The sequence below is a fragment of the Amblyomma mixtum genome, chromosome 3 (genome assembly GCF_055824585.1).
Source record: "Amblyomma mixtum isolate Tamu chromosome 3, ASM5582458v1, whole genome shotgun sequence".
NCBI classification, from domain to species: domain Eukaryota; kingdom Metazoa; phylum Arthropoda; class Arachnida; order Ixodida; family Ixodidae; genus Amblyomma; species Amblyomma mixtum.
Genome location: NC_143014.1, coordinates 185,609,226 through 185,630,794, shown reverse-complemented (window position 1 = coordinate 185,630,794; position 21,569 = coordinate 185,609,226). Strand labels below are relative to the sequence as shown.

At 45.9% G+C, this 21,569-nt stretch overlaps 1 protein-coding gene and 1 non-coding gene across 2 annotated transcripts in view; one reads left to right on the top strand and one right to left on the bottom strand.

Moving 5' to 3' along the window:
- LOC149352987 (nose resistant to fluoxetine protein 6-like) overlaps positions 1–21,569 on the top strand; it is a 61,661-nt gene that overhangs the window by 24,648 nt on the left and 15,444 nt on the right. The window contains exons 3-10 of the mRNA XM_089582196.1: positions 3,639–3,759; positions 9,282–9,369; positions 9,774–9,868; positions 12,718–12,894; positions 13,341–13,434; positions 13,528–13,629; positions 15,525–15,690; positions 19,699–19,781. Of these exons, the coding sequence (XP_089438322.1) occupies positions 3,639–3,759; positions 9,282–9,369; positions 9,774–9,868; positions 12,718–12,894; positions 13,341–13,434; positions 13,528–13,629; positions 15,525–15,690; positions 19,699–19,781 (926 nt within the window). The remainder of the gene's footprint in view (positions 1–3,638; positions 3,760–9,281; positions 9,370–9,773; positions 9,869–12,717; positions 12,895–13,340; positions 13,435–13,527; positions 13,630–15,524; positions 15,691–19,698; positions 19,782–21,569) is intronic.
- Positions 6,805–6,877, bottom strand: TRNAR-CCG (transfer RNA arginine (anticodon CCG)). Its single transcript has one exon. It is a non-coding gene; the product is annotated as a tRNA-Arg (tRNA).

Below are 21,569 nucleotides of genomic sequence, written 5' to 3'. Positions count from 1 at the left end.
CTAGGCCGGCAACAAACCTGCACATAGTTTCTTGGAAAAAAAATGACCCCCCTCAAAATCATCGCAGTACGAATTTAGGCACCCATATAGACATAATATCGGTTTGTTCACAACTTTATCCTCAGCCATTTTCTCGCTTCTGAACGGTGCAAAATGCGCGAGCATCCAAAATATTTACGTCCTAACAATTTTGTTAATATTGCAAGTGAAGGCCCTGCAGCTTTCAAATCAAAGCTTTTCGTGAGGTTTCGTTGGCTACATGTCCGAAAGCGTCAATTTTGCCTAAATTAAGGGCCTACGTGGAAGAAGGCTATTACTTATTAGCGCCTGTGCATGAAGCTTCTATCATCGTCTCTGAGGCGATGCAGATATGTATGGTCCTTAAATACTACGAGCTTCTTTTAGTTATTTAGTCCATATGTCACCTTCTTTCAATCTCTCGCGCGTAGGCCGCGGTAGTTACCAGTTCTAAAACTTACGGAAAGGCATAATGCTGCAAGCAGTGATTTTAATTCCCTACTTTTGCTTTGCGTCATTGCATCAAAGATCAAAGGTTGTAGAACATTTGTGCAATGGTACAGCATGACGCCAGACGCGAAGAGCTCGCACGTACTGCTCGTTACTGTTTCGAGCGATGATCACGCTTACTACAGTTCAGTGATGAACTGGCCGACCTCATACAGCTACGATATTAAACCGCTAAAAAAATAACGAAGCGAATTATTCAGAACAAACTAATACTGGCACAATACAAGCGATGCCGACTCCGGGACAACGTTCATGCAGCTATTAACGCTTTCCCTAAAGTTCCACAATACAATAAAGTTGCTTATAAAAGGACAGATCGGGAACGCGTCCTTGAATTTAAGGGTCCAGATTAGTCGTCAAATGCTTAGGAATGTAGACGACGACACTTGAATGTGCCTGTGGATCAACTTCGTTCTTTCACACACATCGTTTGCTACGCATCTCCTTAAACCATATGCGGGCACCGAAGAGGTTGGAGCAGGCTTCGGTGCTCAGCCATACATTCATTGTTAAGTAGAAGTACATGGGCGCTGAGTTAAGTGTTCTGCTTTATAGCAGTGCGACAAGCTATAGCATGCAACGTCAGAACAGGTGCGAACGCTTTACATTGCAAAACGCACCCGTTTCTCCGCCGCCAGGTGGGCGTTGCAATGTCAGCTGTGCTCTGTGCTTTTCCTTACACGCACCGTCAGCGTTGCAGGTCATACTGAGCCTGACAGTACGCCCGTGCCTGCCCTCATGTTTGTGTATGTGGAGATTCATTCCCGCGTGTGCCGTGCTTTGCTCTTCGTGCAGTGAAGGCGAGGAGATGCAGCTTATTCGGATACTTAAGCCCCGGTCCCGCAGTCAAAAGTTACCGCGTTTTCCTTCGCATGAGCGGCACATGTTTCTTTGATTTCTTATCACCGATAGTGATACATCTTAAATGTGGGATTCGGGCGAAATCCTTTAGAAGGTCGATCCAAAATGTCTACGCGCCACATTTGTGACATTTCAAAAAAATTTCAATGGCTCGGGCTACGCTCGCCTCTCGAACGGAGCAGGCGCATACGCTATAGTACAACCCAAATGTTTGGTTTGGTTTATGGGGTTTAACGTCCCAAAGCGACTGAGGCTATGAGAGACGCCGTAGTGAAGGGCTCCGGAAATTTCGACCACCTGGGGTTCTTTAACGTGCACTGACATCGCACAGTACACGGGCCTCGAATTTCTCCTCCAAAGAAATTCAGCCGCCGCGACCGGGATCGAACCCGCGTCTTTCGGGCCAGCAGCCGAGCACCATAGCCACTGAGCCACCGCGGCGGCACCACAACCCAAATGTGCTTAGCTACAAGAAGCCCTGCGTCAGCCGCAGTTTACAAAAATGCCTTCCTTCAGCGTTACGTCTAAATACTAAACATCTCCATATTTAAGCATATATGCTTAAACAGCAGGTCCCAAGAACTAGTTACCCTGGCTAGTGGAGTAAAAACAGCGCTCACGATAGCTGGCGGTCTCGCTTCGTCTTTCGGGTTTTTACACAAGTAATCAACGACGCAATCACAGCCCCGCTGTGGGTGATCTCAGCAAGCAACACGTGTTGTTGTTCGCTCACAGCGCGCATGCGATATTCTGGGAATGGCAAGACAGGGCGAAATGGCCGCTGGCATTCTTTTGTTGCTGTCAGCAAAAGTGGGAGCGTTCACGCTGTTGGCGAAGCGCGACCACCGCTTGGCAAAGTAGGCCACTTACTACGCACCAAGGAAGTCGTCTCCTTTCTGGCCAGTAGAATCCCCTCAAAATTGCGTCTCGTACTTCACGGCATTTAATTCAACCAAGGTAATTCTGAACAATGTTTCTACTCCCGACTTAGTTCCTTTGAGGGGACGTTACAAATCAAGCTACAACGAGACCATAAGTTTTATATTCGGACGTTCTGAAATAACTAAGCGCGAGTCTGCTACATTTTCTACTCGAAGTTTATACAGCATAGCAACAGCACCGCCTTTTGGAGGCTGTACAGTTTTCAGTTACGCAGACTAGGCCCAGCAAATGGGTCCCTTTGTTCTAGTTCAAACGAAACTCATAAATTCACTCTGCTCTACCAGTAATGATGTAGAGATTGTCCTCGAGTCGCAGTGAGACAGTAGGTAGTGCTGTCTGCCGTAAATAACCTCGTTGCGTCACAGACACAGGTTCAGTGACAAGGAATACTATTTCACCGTCCCCATCGGTCATTCAGTTGCGGCACAATCTTACGACACACTGCGTACCTTGCACAGTGATCATGTAAATAAAAAAAACTTAATGCACTTAGCTCATTTAACATGACAGCCATACGTTTAGCACAAAAGCAGGCAGTTCAAAAATATTAGCTTGAAATTGGCTTCTTCGAAAATCATGACAGCAGCATGATTAGTCTAAGTACCATGACGAACGCGTAAAAAATCAGTATTCTTTTGCCACTGCTGTTTCTAGAAGTGCATTCACCACGGTGTACAGCAATTATGTGGGACTATGAGACATGGGATTGTAAGCACTTACGTGGGACTATGAGACTAAGCATTGCACACACACAGTGTGCTCACGTCAGCGGTTGCTGCGCTCAAACCAGCCGAGAGCTTCACACGCGATATCTGCCGCCTGTCATGTGTTGCTTTTGCTTTAGCCTTTTAACCACTCAGTCAAAATCACAGAAATAATAGAAATGACAGTTGTCGCAACCTCCTTAACGTGGATGTCGTCGCATTCTACCGCAACCTGACTGTCCTCCACCAAACTAAATAAAAAGGCCTTAAAAAAAGATTGTCAGCTCAGGAGCAAGCATGCTGTCGGAAGTTTCTAAGTAATCAAAAATGGACGCACGTAAAGCCGCGAAAAGTAGCTCTCGGTACTCCATTTGCCATATGCTCTAGTCCTCGGTTGACTAAGCAACACGCTCAAGGTGGCCGTGCTATCCGCGATCATGTATGTGCACGAAAGGTAGACAGGGTCACCCAAATAATTTTTTTTCGTGTCCCACACCTAAGGGAAATATAAACGCTCTCCAGCCAGCAAAGCAAGGTTATCGTCTCCTCGTCAGTGAGCTCTTAACACACTGCTTCCATCTGTTTCTCTCGTCTCCGTTCAAGGGCCGCAAGAATCCGCTGACAGCGACGTCATCCCATGAGTTCCAGAGCATCGACACTAGGGGCGCTGTGTGTACGCCCTCGTCGTGCACGGCGGAAGACATGACCTTCATGATCGGCTCAAGTAAGGCGCTCACCGCGGCGAGTTCTCCGGTGCATGCCGCTTCCGTGCGCAGTGTTCTGCGACGCCCCTACAGCTAAGTTAATTACACGGTGAAGAATTGCCCTTAAAAAGTTCAGGCAGAGTACGAAACGTATTTTCAAAATGTCTACAGTTGGGTAAAGTATCTCGATTCAGCACACAGTAACGTCATGATTGTCCCTAGCGGGTAACTGCTTGGCAGAAACAACAAAAACGAATCGATAATTCTAATTACAGGTACCTGCTTAAGAAGTGAGAATTTATGACAAAACCACGGTGAATCGCATCAATAACTGCAGAGTTTAATGCAAAAGTTTCCACGTCACCGCACCAATGTCTCCTGCTTCGGCTAAGGACGAGTTAGTTTTATCGCTTCTGAGAAAGGTGAATACGTGACGGGTAACCTGAAACACGCATTATCTGAAGCAGCGGCAGGTTTGTTTACAAAAACATATCCTTGCTAGCACCTCTCACCCATCCACCTATTAGATCGAAGATGACCATTTCGACAACGCAGTTTGAATTCACAGTTTCTCTCTCTCTTTTTTTGCACACGCTGGTTAGAAGAACGTTATCAGGATTTCAGGACAGCTCCGAGCCAGCGCAACCAATGGCGTTTCAATACGAGTAGTCTAGTTTTTTGCAGTGACTAATCGTAGAGACAACGGAATAGCTTTTTCCACAAATTTTAGTTTCTAGGTATTTTCCGCACACGTCAAAGGCAGTGACGTCCCGATGCCTCTTCAAGAACTTGTTTTTAAAAGCATTCGAAGATCCAACAATGAGAGATTATGAAAATGGCCAAAATTAGAAGCCATTTTCGCAGACAAAAACACGATTACTGAAGTATCTACGGACACAGTTGTGTTTTTCCAGCGGCTACGAATAGAACAGGGTCTCAGCTTTCCATTCTTAAAGGGCGTGTTTGCCGGGGGAAAAAAAACAGAAAAGCTGTCCAGAAGTGACCTTTTATGAACGCTGTCACTCCGTCTTGGGCAGATGGCATGTAAGCCAGTACGTTACCACGCATGTATACCTCGCGCCGTAGCCGAGTGGTCAAACGCTGGTCTGCACAGACCAAGAGGTTCAAGCCTTCGCTGACGTTGCATGTGTTATTTTCAAATCGAACTACTGGCATTAGTTTCTTGTAAAGCGGCGGCAAAACAATTGAACTAGGTCGCTGCCCCGAATTCTTCGTAACGCGTATTGAGAACAGGCATTCAACCAACGCGGCGGTGAAACAGGGAGATGTCGCACTCCTATAGTCGGATACAACTTAAGTCTGTAGTGACCGCGCGCACAGAACCCCTCTGTGAAAAAAAAAATGGTTTAGTTTATTGTGGTTTAACGTCCCAAAGCGACTCAGGCTATGAGGGACGCCGTAGTGAAGGGCTCCGGAAATTTCCACCACCTGGGGTTCCTTAACGTGCACTGACACCGCACAGTACATCGGCCTCTAGAATTTCGTCTCCATCGAAATTCAGCCGCCGCGGCCGGGATCGAACCTGCGTCTTTCGGATCAGCAGCCGAGCGCCGTAACCGCTGAGCTACCGCGGCAGGGCTAAAGGAAAAGTGGTCCGGTGTTAAAGCTTTTCTTGTCACCTAAACAAGCATATCGCTAGACGATATTTAAGTTCAAGAAATTTTATGCCTTATGCTTGTTTCAGCTAAACGTTAAAATACCAGCAGCAGTTTAATTATCTTGCACGGAATGGTCGAACGATAGCTGTTCTTGCTATTCTATCACGCGAATATTGTTAAACGAAATGCTTTACATTCCTTTTAAATATCAAGGCCCCTCGAGTACAAACCAAGACCAAACCAACGAAATGACTAAGGGTCCGAATCGAAGGTTAAATTTCGGGAGGTGGGTGGGCCAAATTTTCGGAGTAACCCTAGTCAAATTTCGAGATTACTATCGTGATGCCCATAGTCAAATTAGTCTGGACATCGATTTTGATCCAAATCGATGAAGTTCGTGCCCATACGACCCCATTTTAAGTCCTCAGGCTCTAGCGGACGAGGCACTCGCGGCGCGCACAGAGTCGGTGTCGAAAAAGCAAACACCAAAAAGCGCACCAAGTAGTTCACATGCAAAAGAGGCAACACGCAGGCGCCTACGCTTTGACACTACATGGCCGCCATCTTAGAGGAGGAAAAATTAAAGGATAACTAAAAAGAAGCCCTAGGCTTCGACTCTGGATTCGTTGACCTTGGAACAGAAATAAGTAAGACACAACCAAAAGAAGGAGTCACGTACGCCCACAACTTCTTTCCTGCTAATGGTTACCCTGCAGATGCGAAAAATTTATGAATACAGAAAAGCAGCCCAAGACTTTGGCAGTAGTAGGGATGACCTTCAGCTGGGAAAAAGTAAGAGATACACAAAACAAGCAGCACGTACGTCCGCGTTTAACAATGCGAGGGGGTTGTCTAACTAACTGAAACAGTGTGCATGTATTCGTGCTCTTCCAGAGACATACAGTCTACATGATCACACTATATTAAAGAAACGCGGACGCATGTTTTATATTAACGTAGGTCATTTACAGGATGCCGCCACATCTGTAACAGACACCCATCCTGAATGTCACGGGTTATCAAAGTTTCGCATAGCCTCTTCCGCTCCGCTCATGATTTCAGCAAATTTTGAATGGAACTAATATGTGCTTACATTTCGGGGCCTGTAAAAAAAGCCCGATCGTAGCTGTCGTACGGAGGGGGTAACAGTTAAACTGAACCTGTCGGCGCTGACTACTTAGTGGAGTCTAGACCTACCTGCCCTCACACGAAGCTATGAGCACTACTTATTCACCATGTTAGCATGAGCAAGCACTCTGGTTGCTTTTTGAACTTTTGCCTACTGTAGGATGCTTCCCGGCACTGGGTTGCTATCCTTGAGAACTTCTAGCAAGGCAGCTGCCTCAACAGGGTGCCAAGCGAGACGCACTTATTTGGAGTAGGGATAACTAACAACAAGGCCCATGAGTCACTACAAAACAAAAAAAAAAGTAAAAGAGCGCTCAACGTCCGCGACAGGACTCGAACCTGCAATCTTCTGATCCGGAATCAGACGCCTTATCCATTAGGCCACGCGGACACAGCGCACGAACAATAGCAACGGGCTTATCAACGGCAAGTACTTTTCTGTGCATTAAGAAAGTGGCGGCGCTGGAAGAGGTCAAGTGGCAGTTCTGCTTTGTTCAAGCAAAATTTAAGAGCTGTAGCTATCTTCGACGCGTGACTGAGAGGCATGCGCTTCTCTGAGAAGGCGTCATCACGAAAATCGCATGCTTTTTTGCGAAGCCAGTAAGTGATGAATTGCCCCCTACCCCCACTGATAAAAAAATTGCAAGGACACTTTGACAACTAAAGTGTTGAGAGGAGAAAGCCGGGGACACTATGCCGTGACGACTTCCGGTAGATGTGACGTCACACCGTTCTCGTGGCTATATCGATGCCCAAATTATACATCTTTCGGGAATCTTAAGTGTTAATTACGCTTAATTACACCTTTTTTCATCTAATATGACACAAATCCGCCGTTTTTCCGACCATTCTGTGTCAATTTTCACTATGCCGAGACGACTTCCGGTGAATGTGACGTCACACCGTTCTCGTAGCTATATCAACGTCCGCGCTATTTCGACGAAATTTCGACATTTTAGCCTACACTTAATTAACTAATTAATCTACAGTCATCAAACTTGGCTTCTAGGTTCATTTTTTCCTGCTCTATCTGAAGTATTCATTTATTTTCTTCTACCCTTTTTAGTTACCGAGTTAAACGCGTGTGACACGCTTTGTTAACGGACGACAGTGTGAGCCATCAAAGGCTTTCGCCTTAATTTATTTATTTATTTATTTGAACAAACTGCAGGCTCTTTTCGGGCCCATGCAGGAGTGTTTACAATGCATCATTGATCAGAGTAAAAACAAAAATTCAAAAATACAGAGATGTTCTCTGACCCAAACACAAAAAGATTAGGAGAGAATTAAACAGAAAAGTCAATTTTTTCGATATAATTAAGAAATAGTTCCACGGACGTACACTTCACCGCATCTTCAGGCAATTTATTCCAATATGATATAGCATCTGGAAACAGGGAGTACCTGTGGATATTTACACGGCTGACTGGAAGCAAAGGCATCCTGAATGTGACATGAATATCGGAGAGAGGTATAAATGGTGGACCGGCCGAAGGCACCGGCTCATTTGCGCCCAAATCCCACCATTACATTGCTACGGGCCGTCGGTTTGCGGGAACACACCACTTGCTCACGCCAGCCATTTGAATCATCCAAAGTAAATGAGTGGCCTGTCCAAATACGCAAGCTTTTCTTGTGAGAGAAACTTGATCATTCTGATTGTCGTGGCACCGTCTGACGGCAGAGGATTATAACGCGCCGTGCAGACAGAGAGCTAAACAGGGTAGACAACAGTCCGTATCCCGACAGACAATGCAAATAAAACTCCTTCAGAAGGTTTCACCGTGTGCTCTTAAGCCTCGCGGCAGATGACGGCGCATTTTTACTTATTCTAGGAAAACAACAAAAGTTGAACCATCTACAGCTATTTTCCCCAGTCACAGTGCAGGTAAAGAATACGGTTGGCCATGAGCAGCACGAATTTAAAACACAAAAAGTATTTGACAGTAGCCACCAGCTGTCCAACCTCTTTTGACATGACGTACGCCCGCCTCATAGGTACGGCGTCATTTCAGGCAGCGCGAAGCTAGGGCGCCTTCCATGCCATATTATTGGGCAAGACCCGCCATCAAATGTCACTATGGTGGAAAATTTGCAGGCAAATGAGTGAAAAGTTTGTGCAAACTTATTCTCAATGATTATATATTCCTGTGACCAGAAGCCATGTCACGTTTGATGCAGATGTTGAAATTCAGGAACGGTGTACGCGACGCTGCAAAGGCTAACCTCCCGGAATGTTTCCGAGAATGAGGCACAACATCAGGCTGAAATGAGCAGAACATAAAAATTGTGCTTTTTTCCAACTCATGGACATCCTGTAGATGCCTCTGAATTTTCCCGTAATGCACTAGCATTTAAAATAACTCAAGCTTCGAGTCTTCAGTTCTCTGCTACAGCATAGTCACAACGCGTCTACAAAATCTATTATCTACAAAATCTACAAAATCTGGAACTTGCTGCCGGAAGAGTGTGTTTCAGTCTTTGATAATCGCGATTTTTACTGTCGACTGTATTCCTGACAATCTAATCCTTTCCTGCTATTGTTCAAGATTTCTGTGACCTTTAATAATGTTCACTTATTGTTTTTTTTTACTTTGATGTTAACTTCGCTTAATGTTCTTGTTGCTTTTTGTGTGAAAATGAATACGTTGTTTTGAAACTGTCTCCCCTGCGATAATGCCGTCGAGGCGACGCAGGTATTCTGTAAATAAATAAATAAATAAATAAATAAATAAATCTAGCGCTTTTATAAACGGTTAAGCTCTTTATGTCTTCCTTCTCTTTTTTATCTTCAGTACTTCGCATGTACGGAGGAAACGCCACCGTGACTTCGTGCAGAACAGACGATCCAAAGTCTCTGACCAAAGTCCACGTTATTTGCGTGTAAGTATCGCCTTGTGTGGCACTTTGACTCTTACACTTCGCACTGAATACATACATGTAACAGACATCAGAATGGCTGTACTGACTGCACTGCCAGGGGGTACTATTTGTCAGAAATATGCCGGTCATAGCGTTTGCTACAGGGCCACTCAGAAGGGCTCATGCAGCAGCCCTAGCCCCCTTAGATAAAGAAGGCTGGGGAGCGCCGGTATCGCAAAAAGAGCCACACTGCATGTCCTAGAAGCGAAGCCACTGTCCTGTCTATTTATCATAAGAAGGGCGAATTTAACACATTAAACGCAGGGTTGTCAGACCAGATTTAGATTTGACCTGTCTTTACTGTTTTGTTTTTTTTTCTGCACAAAGAACTTCACTTCAACTGATTTTTTTTCCCCGCTTTTCAGGTCCATCCTAGGTTCTCTACTCTTGCTCGTATTAGTCGGCACGGCGACTGAATACGTGATTATGAAAAAATGCCCCAAGAAGAAAGTTACCGCCGGTAAGTGCTGCCGTCCCTCTGTGCAGTGGGCTTGTGGAGCTATACCAATCTTGTTCAAGTTTCACTGCTTATTTTTAAATAGTACCACATAACAAATATTAAAATGTATGCAAAAATCGCTCTTCTGTTGACCTATTCTGTGCTCGCGGAGAGCTGCTTTATCTATGCGCAGTGCTGGTCCTTCGATTCTCACCAGCAGGTTAAAGTGGGATTACTCAGGCTGGCCAATAGGCTCGCTAGTTGATGACTTCATATGCACACAAAAAGAAAGAGTGGTGAACATAAAATCAATTTTTATTTTTAAAAGTGCCAATACAACTTGTATTTCTTTTTATTTTTGACTTCCGCTGGAATAAATTACTCTCAGAAGAAGCGGAATGGGATAATATGCCATTTATTTCTGTTTCCTCAGAGCGGCTTTGTCCGAGTGAAGTGAAGCTCTGTTCTCTGCTTCTCTCTTTTTCTGGCTTCTTTTACGGTCTTCTCCTTCCGATGCGATAACATTAGGACGGCCACGAAGGTGAAAACTGTCCGGAGGCGGCGGCGTCTGTGTGAAGCCTCCACCTGTCACATAGAGGGAGATTTTCCTCTCTCCATCTGCAACCTGTCAACCATCCTTCTCTCTCTTCTCCCCTCTCACTGAAGAAGCGGGAGAAGCCGGAACAAGAACGACTCGGCAAAGATGAAAATGACAAAGAAGAAAGTGACTCAGACAACGGAAGTGCTATACGTGCAAAATATACAGCCTCCCGAAGAACTAACTGTACAAAAATGAAGCTCGCGGGATCTATCCCTCCTCGCATTGTTCGGGAAGAGATAACCTGGGTCTCACAAGCCCCATTGATGGCTGTGTTTGAAGCTGCCATCTGCTGGGGCAGTTGTGCATCGCTTAACCGCCACACCACTGCGCCAGGAGTGGTATAGTTAAAACTTGGTTCAGCGCGAAAGACGAACACAAAGAAAGGAAACGACACACACGGAGCGCTTGGTATGAGAGCGCGCCGCGATCGAACAAGTCACATATTTTGCGCAGTTGCGAAGTAAAAATTGGAGCAGAATCAGAATTGGAATCAGATGGGCAGTGAAAGACGATGGGTTCAGACTTGAAATATAAGTGGAATAGATGTGCGAGTGAAAGAAGAATGTTATCGCATTTGCTCCGCATCAATCGCAGCTAATTTTTTTTTCCTTTTCTTCGTTTGTCCTGCGCGTGGTGACTAAACAGGGTGTCTCGCGTCACATGAGAAAATGATCTACAGAACGGCTGGTGCATGTTCCGAGAATTGAAATGAAGCAGCGCTGTTGGCTGTCACTTAGTGCAAGCCGCTCTTGTGGTGCTAACGCAAGCGAATTTGGGCCCTAGCGGTGAAATTGAAGTTGGAACAGAAACGAAAGAAGACGATGACAATGCATTCTAAGAATTCTCCCCTCGTGGGTACGTGCCATGTCTGAAGAAACAAACAACAACGTTCGACCTGTCACTGCAACAACAACAACGAAGTACCGAACAATGGCTGGTGAGCGCAAGATGAAATATCCTTCTGGAGCACCACACCATAGAGGCAGCAGGAGTGCACCAGACCTTTCTCCGAGGCCCATAAAGGCGCACCGAGAGCCAGCAACAGCTCAAGATTTGAAGGGCACAATCCAGGCGAGCCGAATGCAGAGAAGGGTCGCAGCCACTACCTGTTCTGCGGTCAAGAGCTTCAATGATGCCTGGCCATTCTGCCTTGTGCCGCTCTGGCCTCACCAGGGATCGTCACTAGCCTCCGTGTGGAAAAGATCTAGCCATCCTATGCACACAGTATGGCACCGCCACTACAGCACTGTACATCCGCGCAAGAAAATGCAATACTAGCTCGAAACTTTCCGGTCGCACAGAATACTTTCGTCGGTCGAGCTTTAAAACGCTAACGCTTGCGACGCTAGTGTCCGTCCGTGTGCATTCTGTCACGTATGTTTCACAAAGTGCAACACTCTCACAGATGGCCACTGAGTTGTTAGGGTAGTAAGAAAATCCATAATTATGAAGTACGAAAATCCAAAGGGATCACTATCTTTTTTCTCATTCCCTCTTGCACGCGCATAGCGTGCAAAGCTCTGAACGCCTGCATATGGCTTTATTTTGTAATTACCACGGCTGAGATTAATCATTGAGGGCAGAAACCACTAGAGACGTGTGCTAAGCTTCAAACAGAAAATGGCAGTCAAGTCAAAATAATGAAGGAAACTGGCGCAGTTCCTGAAAGGACAGCGGAATTTGCCATCAACGTTTTTTCGACGATCCGATGGAAGCACGTTAAATTTGCTCACACATAGTGACTGCGGCAGCGAACACTTAGGACTGGCAACGGTCATTATGGAAGCTGTCAGGCTAAATACGTTCAAGAATGGCGCTTCTGTCGGGGATTTTTTAGGCTTCATGCACAGCGAAGAAACTATCGTATTAAAACTACAAGTGTTAAAACTGTACAATTTGAAGCTTTATGCTTGTTCTTCGTGCTTTACAGCTTACACACTAAACAGTTCTGCGTATTTATAACAGCCGAGAAGTTAATAATTACTAAGCTAATTACTGAATACAAAGCTACCTCTTTTGTGGCGGCACAAGACAACAGACAACACTTACTGGACATCATTCCAGCAATCCATCTCAGGTTTTTTTTTTCTTTTTTGAACTCTTGGTTCATTTTGCACGCAACATTCTTCGTACCTTCAACAATAAACGCATGGCTTATTGCGCTGTCTTGGACAGTTTATTGCAGTGTAACGTGCGTTGCGATGAATCTTCTACCACCCTCAAATGTCACTTAACACATTCCTGCTATTTTCTTGAACGTTTCCGACAGGTACGCCACTGCGGGCGCTCCTGGCTTTCTCGGCTATCACAAACACATGGTATCTTCTGCGGACGAAAGTGAAGCCAGAGCGCAAGTCACTTCAATTCATGGCTGGACTTAAAGTTATTATGGCATTTTGGGTTGTGTTCGGCCACTCCTACATACTTGTGGACACTGGATTCTTCCGTGAGTGAAACTTCCGTAGTATTTCTTTGAAATCTTCTATTTTCCTGGTATTCAGTGAAAGAGAAAGTCTTACAAACTGAAAAAGAAATTTACCAGCCATACACTCATCCTCTCATGCTACGCCTGTTTTCCAGTAGGCCATCAGTTGTGATCACGGTGGTCCTTTTCGCACTTTTAGCGCGCTTCCATGAGAAATGCAACTGCAGCTATAAACTAATACCGTCCTTGCAGCTCCAGTCTGGCTTCACAGAAAAAAGCTTGAAAAAATAAGTGCAATAATTTATTAAAACGCAAAATTCTTGCTCGACTGTTGGCTGTACCTTTTTCTCCAAGTTAAAATGCAATTGTGTTCTGGGAATAACTCATTCTCTGAAAATACCAACTGCATGTTACGTCTTTCGTCAGAAATGGCGCTCAGCCTGCCTAATTCACGCTCAAATTTACAGATGCGGTTTACACCATGGAGTTTATGACATGGAACGTCATGTTTCAGTTTATCATCAACGCTTTCCTCAGCGTCACTACTTTCTTCTTCATTAGGCAAGAAATATAGGTTTTCTTATTATCTGAAATACAGATAAAGCACCACCATATATTCAACAAATAACCTGTTTCTGTACTTTCTTTTTTCAGTGGCTTTCTTCTCTCGTATCTGGTGATAGAATCCCGCTCAGCTGTCCTAAAGAACAACCTGCTGCTGGTGTATATTAGCAGAGGACTACGTCGTTACCTCAGGTAAAAGTCAGCGTCTCCTCCCTTTTATTGTGAATGTGGATACCATTTTTGTGAATGTGTGCTTCGCAATCATCAATGTTTGATTAATTAGCTTCAGGGAATATTTGTTTATAGGCTGAGCTGAGGGATTTCTTTGTTAAGTAAACAACTCTTGAAAGTGCTATTTTAGCATGAATTAGCTCGTTCTTGAGTTTTCTTCTGGCGCCTAACATAAAAACATTCAACCGAGTTCTTGCTATAGCCAACTAGTGCGAGTCTAGTGGAAGGTGGCAACGACTAATATGGTTCTAGAGAAACGAATAAACTGCAGTCATCCTCCGTCACGACCAAACACTCCCAAAACATTAGACTACAGCTTCAGACTCCGGTATTCTTATTTCAGTTGTTATGAACAACATGTTGCCCACAAATGCATGGCCGCTTACTCCTTGCGAATCTCATGCACTGTTCCAGCAGACATACTTTGAATTTACCAATAGCCATCCTTTAGCGCGATAGCGGTACGGAGCTGCTGTCGCAGACAATCCGGCGTCGCCGTCGACGTCTGTGCTGACGGCGTCGTTGTCAAGGAGCGAAAAATTCCAGAAAAATCCCCAGAGAAGCAACTCAGGCAATTAATGATTAGCCGCTCGGGGAGAACAAGCTGGGTAGCTGGGGTCGCACAAGGCCCACCGGTGGCAGCGCCTGCCATCGCAGGGCAGTGGCACATCGCTTAACCGCTGCACCACTGCGCCAGGAGGGGTACGAGGACTCCCAGGGATCCATGAATGTAAAGTACAGAATGACCACTTCAATATATATGGGCATAAACTCATTAAGCTACCGCGTCATACCCTTTGGGGCGGAGCTTAAGTGTCCCCTCCAGTTTTTCTTAACCAGCTATTCATTCTTGTTTCGCTCGGAAACGTTCTGGAGGCAAATTTCCCTAAACGCGATAAGTGGTATCATTTATGCGGATCGTGGCTTTTGTATCTCGATTGCTTTTCTCATACTGCCTACACTGGCAGCTCGGAAGCAGTATAGGCAACCTGCTAGCATGTTTTCTTGATAATTTACTTCAACAGCATACAAACAACTCACTGCAGTGGTGGGAGCGACAGGCAGCTTTTTGTGTCAGGTGGAAAAAAAAAAAACTCCGATTGTTCACACTACTAGACGACTTCTAGATCCCTGCCTCTGTTCCTCCGCCTAATACAAGCTGCCCGTGCATATGTGAGCCACATGCAAGTGAAGAAGGCTCCTTGCGTTCCACATCAAAAGAAAATATGAGAGGGAGGGGAAGGAGTGCGGCAGAAGTCTTGGAGGCAAGCCCTGGTGCTTCTAGCGGTCACAAGAATTTAATGGCGAGAGACGATGCGGCAGAATGTGGTATGGCAGACAAGTTGGATGGTGCGAAGCCAGAGAATTTGGCCAGATGTTACGAGCTGAGAGTTTTACAGGTCGACACATCCCTCATTTGCAGTTGTCATAGAACTGCTCGATCTTCGTGCAGTCACACAGCTTATGACCAAATGTTTTTAGGGGAATCCCCCAAGGTGGAGTAGATTTGTAATGAGGGAGTAATTACTCATTGACGTCCACCCGAGCGCAGCCATACGGCTACAAAGGAAAGCTATACAGCTTTCTCAGAAACTTTAGTTAAAGAAAAATTCATCCTGGTCCGGGGTTCGAACCCAGGACCACCGCTACACCGGAGCAGTCGCTCTACCAATTGAGCTAACCAGGACGGCAAGCTTACGGTAGGGCGAGAGCGAATTGATCAATAACTCGAAGTGGGAACAGTGTTGACACCTTATCCGTCGGCATAACGCATGGACACTAAGCCGAACTTTTTGTCTGGCACCTTTGCTCCTAGAGTACGGCTGTGGGCAAACTCTGGCACTGTCCCCTTGCAGGCTGACAATCCCAACGCTGGTGGTACTGGTAGTGGGACTGCTGCTGCCCCTCATGGGATCTGGGCCTGCCGACGAAGACGCCTTCAACCAGCACATCAGAGGCTGCTACAATGGGTGGTGGAAGACGATCGTCCTAGCAGAGAACTTTGTGAAAGAGGGAGAACTGGTAGGCGGCGGCCGAAGTGGCCGTTACTGCCCTCTTTTTGCGCGGTCGTTGTTATCTGGCGGTGAGAAAAGAAGAGAATTGCGTGCTTAATTCAGATAACAAAACAAGCGTGCGTAGTCCTTGGGCCACTTCGATGCTGGATGTAATTATTGGCTGCCCGAGCGTGTCTATAGTAACCTTCAATCTTCAAGTCCTTTTAAAACATTGGCTTGAACCCTTTTCAGAGTTATGGAATGAGCACTTCCACGCTCACCACTAAAGCAATGCCGTTATGCACAAGATGTGCAATACTATGGCGGTGGTGGTTCTATCGGCAACTCTTGGAGGGATCGGCTGGGTGAAGAAATAAACGATGTATTTCTTGAGTTACTTTCATTAAAAAAAAAAATGGAGGCCAGTCTGGTTTACCAGTAGAGACTTTCTCGGTCCGTCTTTTACCTTACGCTTTCCGAACTGCTGTTACGTTATCAATACAAGCTGAAAGATAGCCGCCGCAGTGGCTCAGTTGTTATGGTGCTCGGCTACTGATCCGAAAACGCGAGTTCTATCCGCCCCGGCGGTGGCATTTCGATGGAGGCGAAATGCTAGGGGCCCGTGTATCGTGCATTGTCAGTGCAGGTTAAAGAACCCCATATGGACGAATTTATCTGAAGCCCTCCACTAGCGTCCCTCATAGCCTGAATCACTTTCGGGCCGTTAAGCCCCCCAAAAATACAATGCCTAAACAAGCTAAGTGAATAAGGAAACCATAAAAATCACGAACTAGAGGGCATTGCTTAGTTTTTGCTGAAATAGGGTCGTCTATGCCTCACTTATCTTCTAGCTGAATGTGGTGGCGGTGTAAGCATGTAAGCAGTGTTACACTTGCAAAGTGGTGCCGCTATTGCTCCGATTATGTGTCTTGTTTAATCTTTGCGAGCCAGAACGTCAGAAGAGCCGTAGTGGCATCAAGTCCACGTCTTCCATAAACTTGAATCGCATGGAAGCACAACACATCCTTCCTCACAGATTTTGAATTGCTTGGAACAATTGCATGTTACACTTCCGCACTGTATTATCGCTGAAAGATAATTGGTTAGAAAGCAGAAAGAAACAACCACATGGTTTCGGTGGCATCCGAACCCATGACCTCCAATTTTTACGGTCGGTGCTCTACTAAATGAGCTAAGGAGACGGCTGTCCAATCTTCTGCTTTCAGGGTATTTATGATTGAGTGTAACCTAACCTTGAGAGTCTTCACCAACGCCACCCTCGTCCATAGCGATAGACATTATCTTGCCTGCTCAATACCTTTACAAGCGCTCCGCTTCTGGCAGTCTTGAGGTCATAGATAGCATTTATAAGAGAGTTCTCGCATAGCTTCCGCCCTCCCCGTTCGATCACGTCCCGCGTGACACTCGCGGTAACATAGGACGTACTACGTCCGCCGCTATGGAGGAAGTTGGCGCTGGTGAACACTCTGAAGGTTAGGTTGCAAGCAAGCATAGTTCACCCCGCAAGCGGAAGATTGAACAGCCTTAGCCGTAACGCATTTTTTAGAGCACCGGATGCTAAATTCGGAGCTCGCGGGTTTAGATCTCACCAGCGGCATGTGGTTGTTTTTTCTTCTGCTTTCTAATCAATTATCTTTCAGCGATAACGCAGCTACACTATTAATTTACCGTTGATCAACACCACAATTAAAAACAGATCTATAAACATTCCCTTGTACTCCTTGGTCTCGCTGACTGTTGGCTTTCCTCCTATGTTCTTCCGCGCTGTAAATTTGCTAGTGTGTAAACTAGGTTCCTCTATCAATATCCCCTAGTAAACAGGTGCAGTGACCCGCGCTCTGGATGTATGTCTTGTTATTGAGAGTAGCTAGCCTAAATTCAGCAATAATGTAAAAATCGTGTGTTTTAAGAGGACGGAATTAAAGAAAAGTTTTCTTTCCCTATACGTTGCGTCTGTTTAGCAAGCAATTAATTTCACCAACGTGTTGCATACACTGTAGCTATTTCAGATGCCCTGAGAAGCGTACCCTTGACGGCATGCCTATGAAGCGTTGCGCGTGAGCGTCACACGAAACGTCTTTCTCTCAGTTTTGAAAATATTTTCGCAGTTCGAAACACCACTGAGCCGAATCTTCCTCTAGTAAGCGGTTAGTAGCGACTATAGTAGTCATCGTTAAGCGCGTGCTGCCGTTAGCTTGGGTTGATGCGATGGCACTCGAAGACTTGAGCTAGGTTTGCCCTTTGGTCGTAACTAATGTGACCAATAACGGCAGTCCGACCGATGGCCGATAAGGACTAAAAAAAATCGACACTCGTTTAGACACCTGCGAACTGCAGCGTAAATATAGCCTAACGCAGGTTTTGCATTGTATACAAGGAGTGGTAATGTTTGCAGTATTGTGTAATTCATGCGTGACAAACTCGGTGCACTGAGGCAGTCTGATGCCCCGCCAACCGTCATGAGGTTCGAAACTTACAGATCAAACTGAGGGCTCCTCCTCGCGGCCTAACAGACGCTGCACAAACGCAGGTTTCCAAGAAGGCCTTGGGATGGGATATCAAATTTGCGAGACAACAGGATTGTCTCGATTGTGTGCCCGCGACGCGATGCGACCGCCATGTTGGTGCGTGGCATTATTGTCTGCATTAGTGGCGCGCCGCGAAATTGACGTCACGTGAATACGGTCTATACACTTGAGTAAGGTAATTACTCTTCGGCTATTGTTGGTGAGTGTTGTTGAAATGAGCCTGAGAGGTAGTGGCATTAGTAGTTTGACGATTTGTTTCGAACCATGAAAAATAAGAAGCAAAAGAAAGATGCTGCGTGTGGAGCGACCCCTTCATTTCTCGATTATTTCGCTCAAGTACAGCGTGTGCGTTAGTTTTTTATACCGCGAGAAGTCATTTCGCGACTGATTAATATTTATCCGTATCAGAATTTCTTCTTCCAGCGACCCCCGCCGCGTAGGTGTCTGGGTGTTTGTGAGCGAATTCACCAAAAGCGGCAGTTGAGAGCGGCGGCACGCTGCTTTCGTTTCGTTTCGTTAATGGGGTTTAACGTCCCAAAGCGACTAAGGCTATGAGAGACGCCGTAATGAAGGGCTCCGGAAATTTCGACCACCTGGGCTTCTTTAACGTGCACTGACATCGCACAGTACACGGGCCTCTAGAATTTCGCCTCCATCGAAATTCGACTGCCGCGGCCGGGATCGAACCCGCGTCTTTCGGGCCAGCAGCCGAGCACCATAACCACTGAGCCACCGCGGCGGCTCACGCTGCTTTCGGGTCCACGATTCCGCTCATTGGACAGTGTGGGTCTCAGCTACTGTCCAGCGTGCTCTGAGTCCCAGCCGTATTATATTTGCCGTGGCAACAAGCAAACTAACACGGCTTTCGGTTTTCGCGAAAGAATAAACGGATCGAAAGACAATCTTTTCTGTTTTTTTTATTTCCATAGCTAAACCTGCAATCATTATATTTTTGTCAAAAAATAAGGATAGAAATGAGCAATTGCGGTTTACTACAAACAGAAAGTTAAGATTGCCGCACCTTTCTTCGAGCGTTGGTTGTTGTACTTGGGCAAGGTGTATAGAGGAATTATTCTCAGATAGTGCAAACAACGACAACGGTTAAAGTAATCGTTACTACGTCATCTCACCCTGCAAGCAGCATAGGCGTGCCCAAGGTGTGAGGGTGCGGGTGGGAGGGTGCGAACTCAAGTTCCCCTAGTAACGGGGGCGATGATTCGATTTGTACGAGCCAAGAATAAATAAAGGCGGATGCATGCATTCCCTGCTACAAGCTTAGCCTCCTGCCCACTTTCCTGGAGGAGAATTATTCGCGCCCTTACCTGACGCACACGAAACGTTCATATATCTGCGTTACCCTAACTGAATAAAACTGACTCAAGTTCTCTTATATTTTGCAATAAAACAATATTCAAGCACGATTTCAGTGTGGACTCGCGTCGCCAGTGCTGAATTGCATTGTTGTTGTTTTTCTGCCTTCCTTTCAGTGCTTCCGGCATCTTTGGTATGTGAGCACCGACCTGCAGATATTCATGCTCGTTGCTTTCCCGCTGACCCTGCTCCTCCTCAAGTGAGTGAAAACCCCCTCGGCTAGTTCGCTTTTTATTCTATCTGGCGTATTACTGTACAGGAACATCGAGCACATAAACCGAACTCGCTATAAACGATGTGAAAGTTTCCACATCTCGCCGCTTTCTGAAAGAGGTCAATTTCTGGTAGCAAATTCGGACAACTGCGTGTCGTAGGCCATGCAATATGGTAATTCTTCCTCCAGGAAAGCATACAGGGCGGTCAGTGCGGAGAAGAACTTCGCCGGAGTTAAGCTCCGAAACCGCTAAGAACTGAGCCTTCAGTTCAGATTCTCTTCTCAGTTGTTACGAGACTGTTACAATGTTACGAGATCGTTACAATCGCCTTTCACGTGCACTTTAATGCTCTGCACAGGACCCAGGCTGTTTTCGCTTATGAATGAGTGTTTAAATGGTTAAAAGGCCATAAAACTACAGATCAACAAAAATGAAAAACTTGCGCCCCACGTCCAGGTCTGTGCTTTTCTTTGTCATCCATATCCTCAAAATGACTTAATCTTGCTCGAGCAGAAAAAAAGTGCGCCTCTAGAGCATTGGTCCCGTACTATGCGGAAATCACATTCACGCAAAATGTGCAGTCTGCGTCAAAAGCTGCCAGGCAACAGGGTCTACTATTCAACAGTACATACTGGCACTGAAGGTGCCTATAAGGCTATCAAGATTTTCAGAGGTTATAACGGTAATTCTTCGGCTCCCTACAGTAATTTTGAGGTTTGGGGGTGAAGTAAATGCGCCACTGAACGGCTCAGAAGCAGACCCTGTGGCCTGAGAACTTTTGACGCACCCTGTACGTGAGAGCTTCCAGTGTTTGGCTAGCTGGCAGTGACCCCATCGCATGTCAGTGCCGAGCACACACAAGAAACTCGCCACAGTGTAGCGTAACCTGTATCCGTGCTCAAACAAAATTCTAATATATTAACTACGGCCGAGTTGCGATAATGGCGAGGCAGAACGCAAAGAGAGACTAATGAGTGGTAAGATTGCAGCGCAATGTAAATAGTTGTAACCACTGTGTGATATGCTTGCAATAACTGCAGAGCGCGCGGCACCTAATAGGCAGACTCGTAAAACCGAAAACGAAACGAAGACTCGTAAACGGCGCGTTGTAAGTCACATAAAGGTTTTCCACCGTCGAAGGATAGATGGAGCGGTTGAAGTTGAATTGCTGGGTGCTTGCTATAGCGATATAGTCTGTGTATCGATTGGACACTCCTGATGTCTCGTCGCAGAGTCGTGTAATTAACATTCCGCGGATTACAACATGCCGTAATCAATGCGTTTCGTTTTACCCCGAGTATACAACTTAATCGAACGCTTGTACTCTCTAAACAGAAAGGAGTAAAAAATCGAGTAATGTTGTCCTCTAGCGCACACCCTTTAAAGAAGAGAGTGCGCTAGAGGATAGCTTACTTTCTATTCGTGTATATTTCTATTCGTGTACTAGTATTCGTGTCTAGAGTGTATACTGAAGGTTTTCCGCGTTATTATTCGACAATACCGCGGTCACGAGATCGAATCCCGGCCACGTCGACCACGTTTCGATGGAGACGAAGCACAAAAACGGCCGTGAGCTGTGCGTTGTGAGCGCAGGTTTAAGAACCCCAGGTGGCCTAAATTAATTCGGAGCCCTTCACTACGGAGTCCTTCATAGCACATATGTCGATCCGAGACGTTAAACCCCAGGTATCACACCATACCATTGGACGATAATGCAGCACCGCACTACCCCTGCGAAGAAAAGTTGCGAACACGTGCGTGCAATTCAAAGG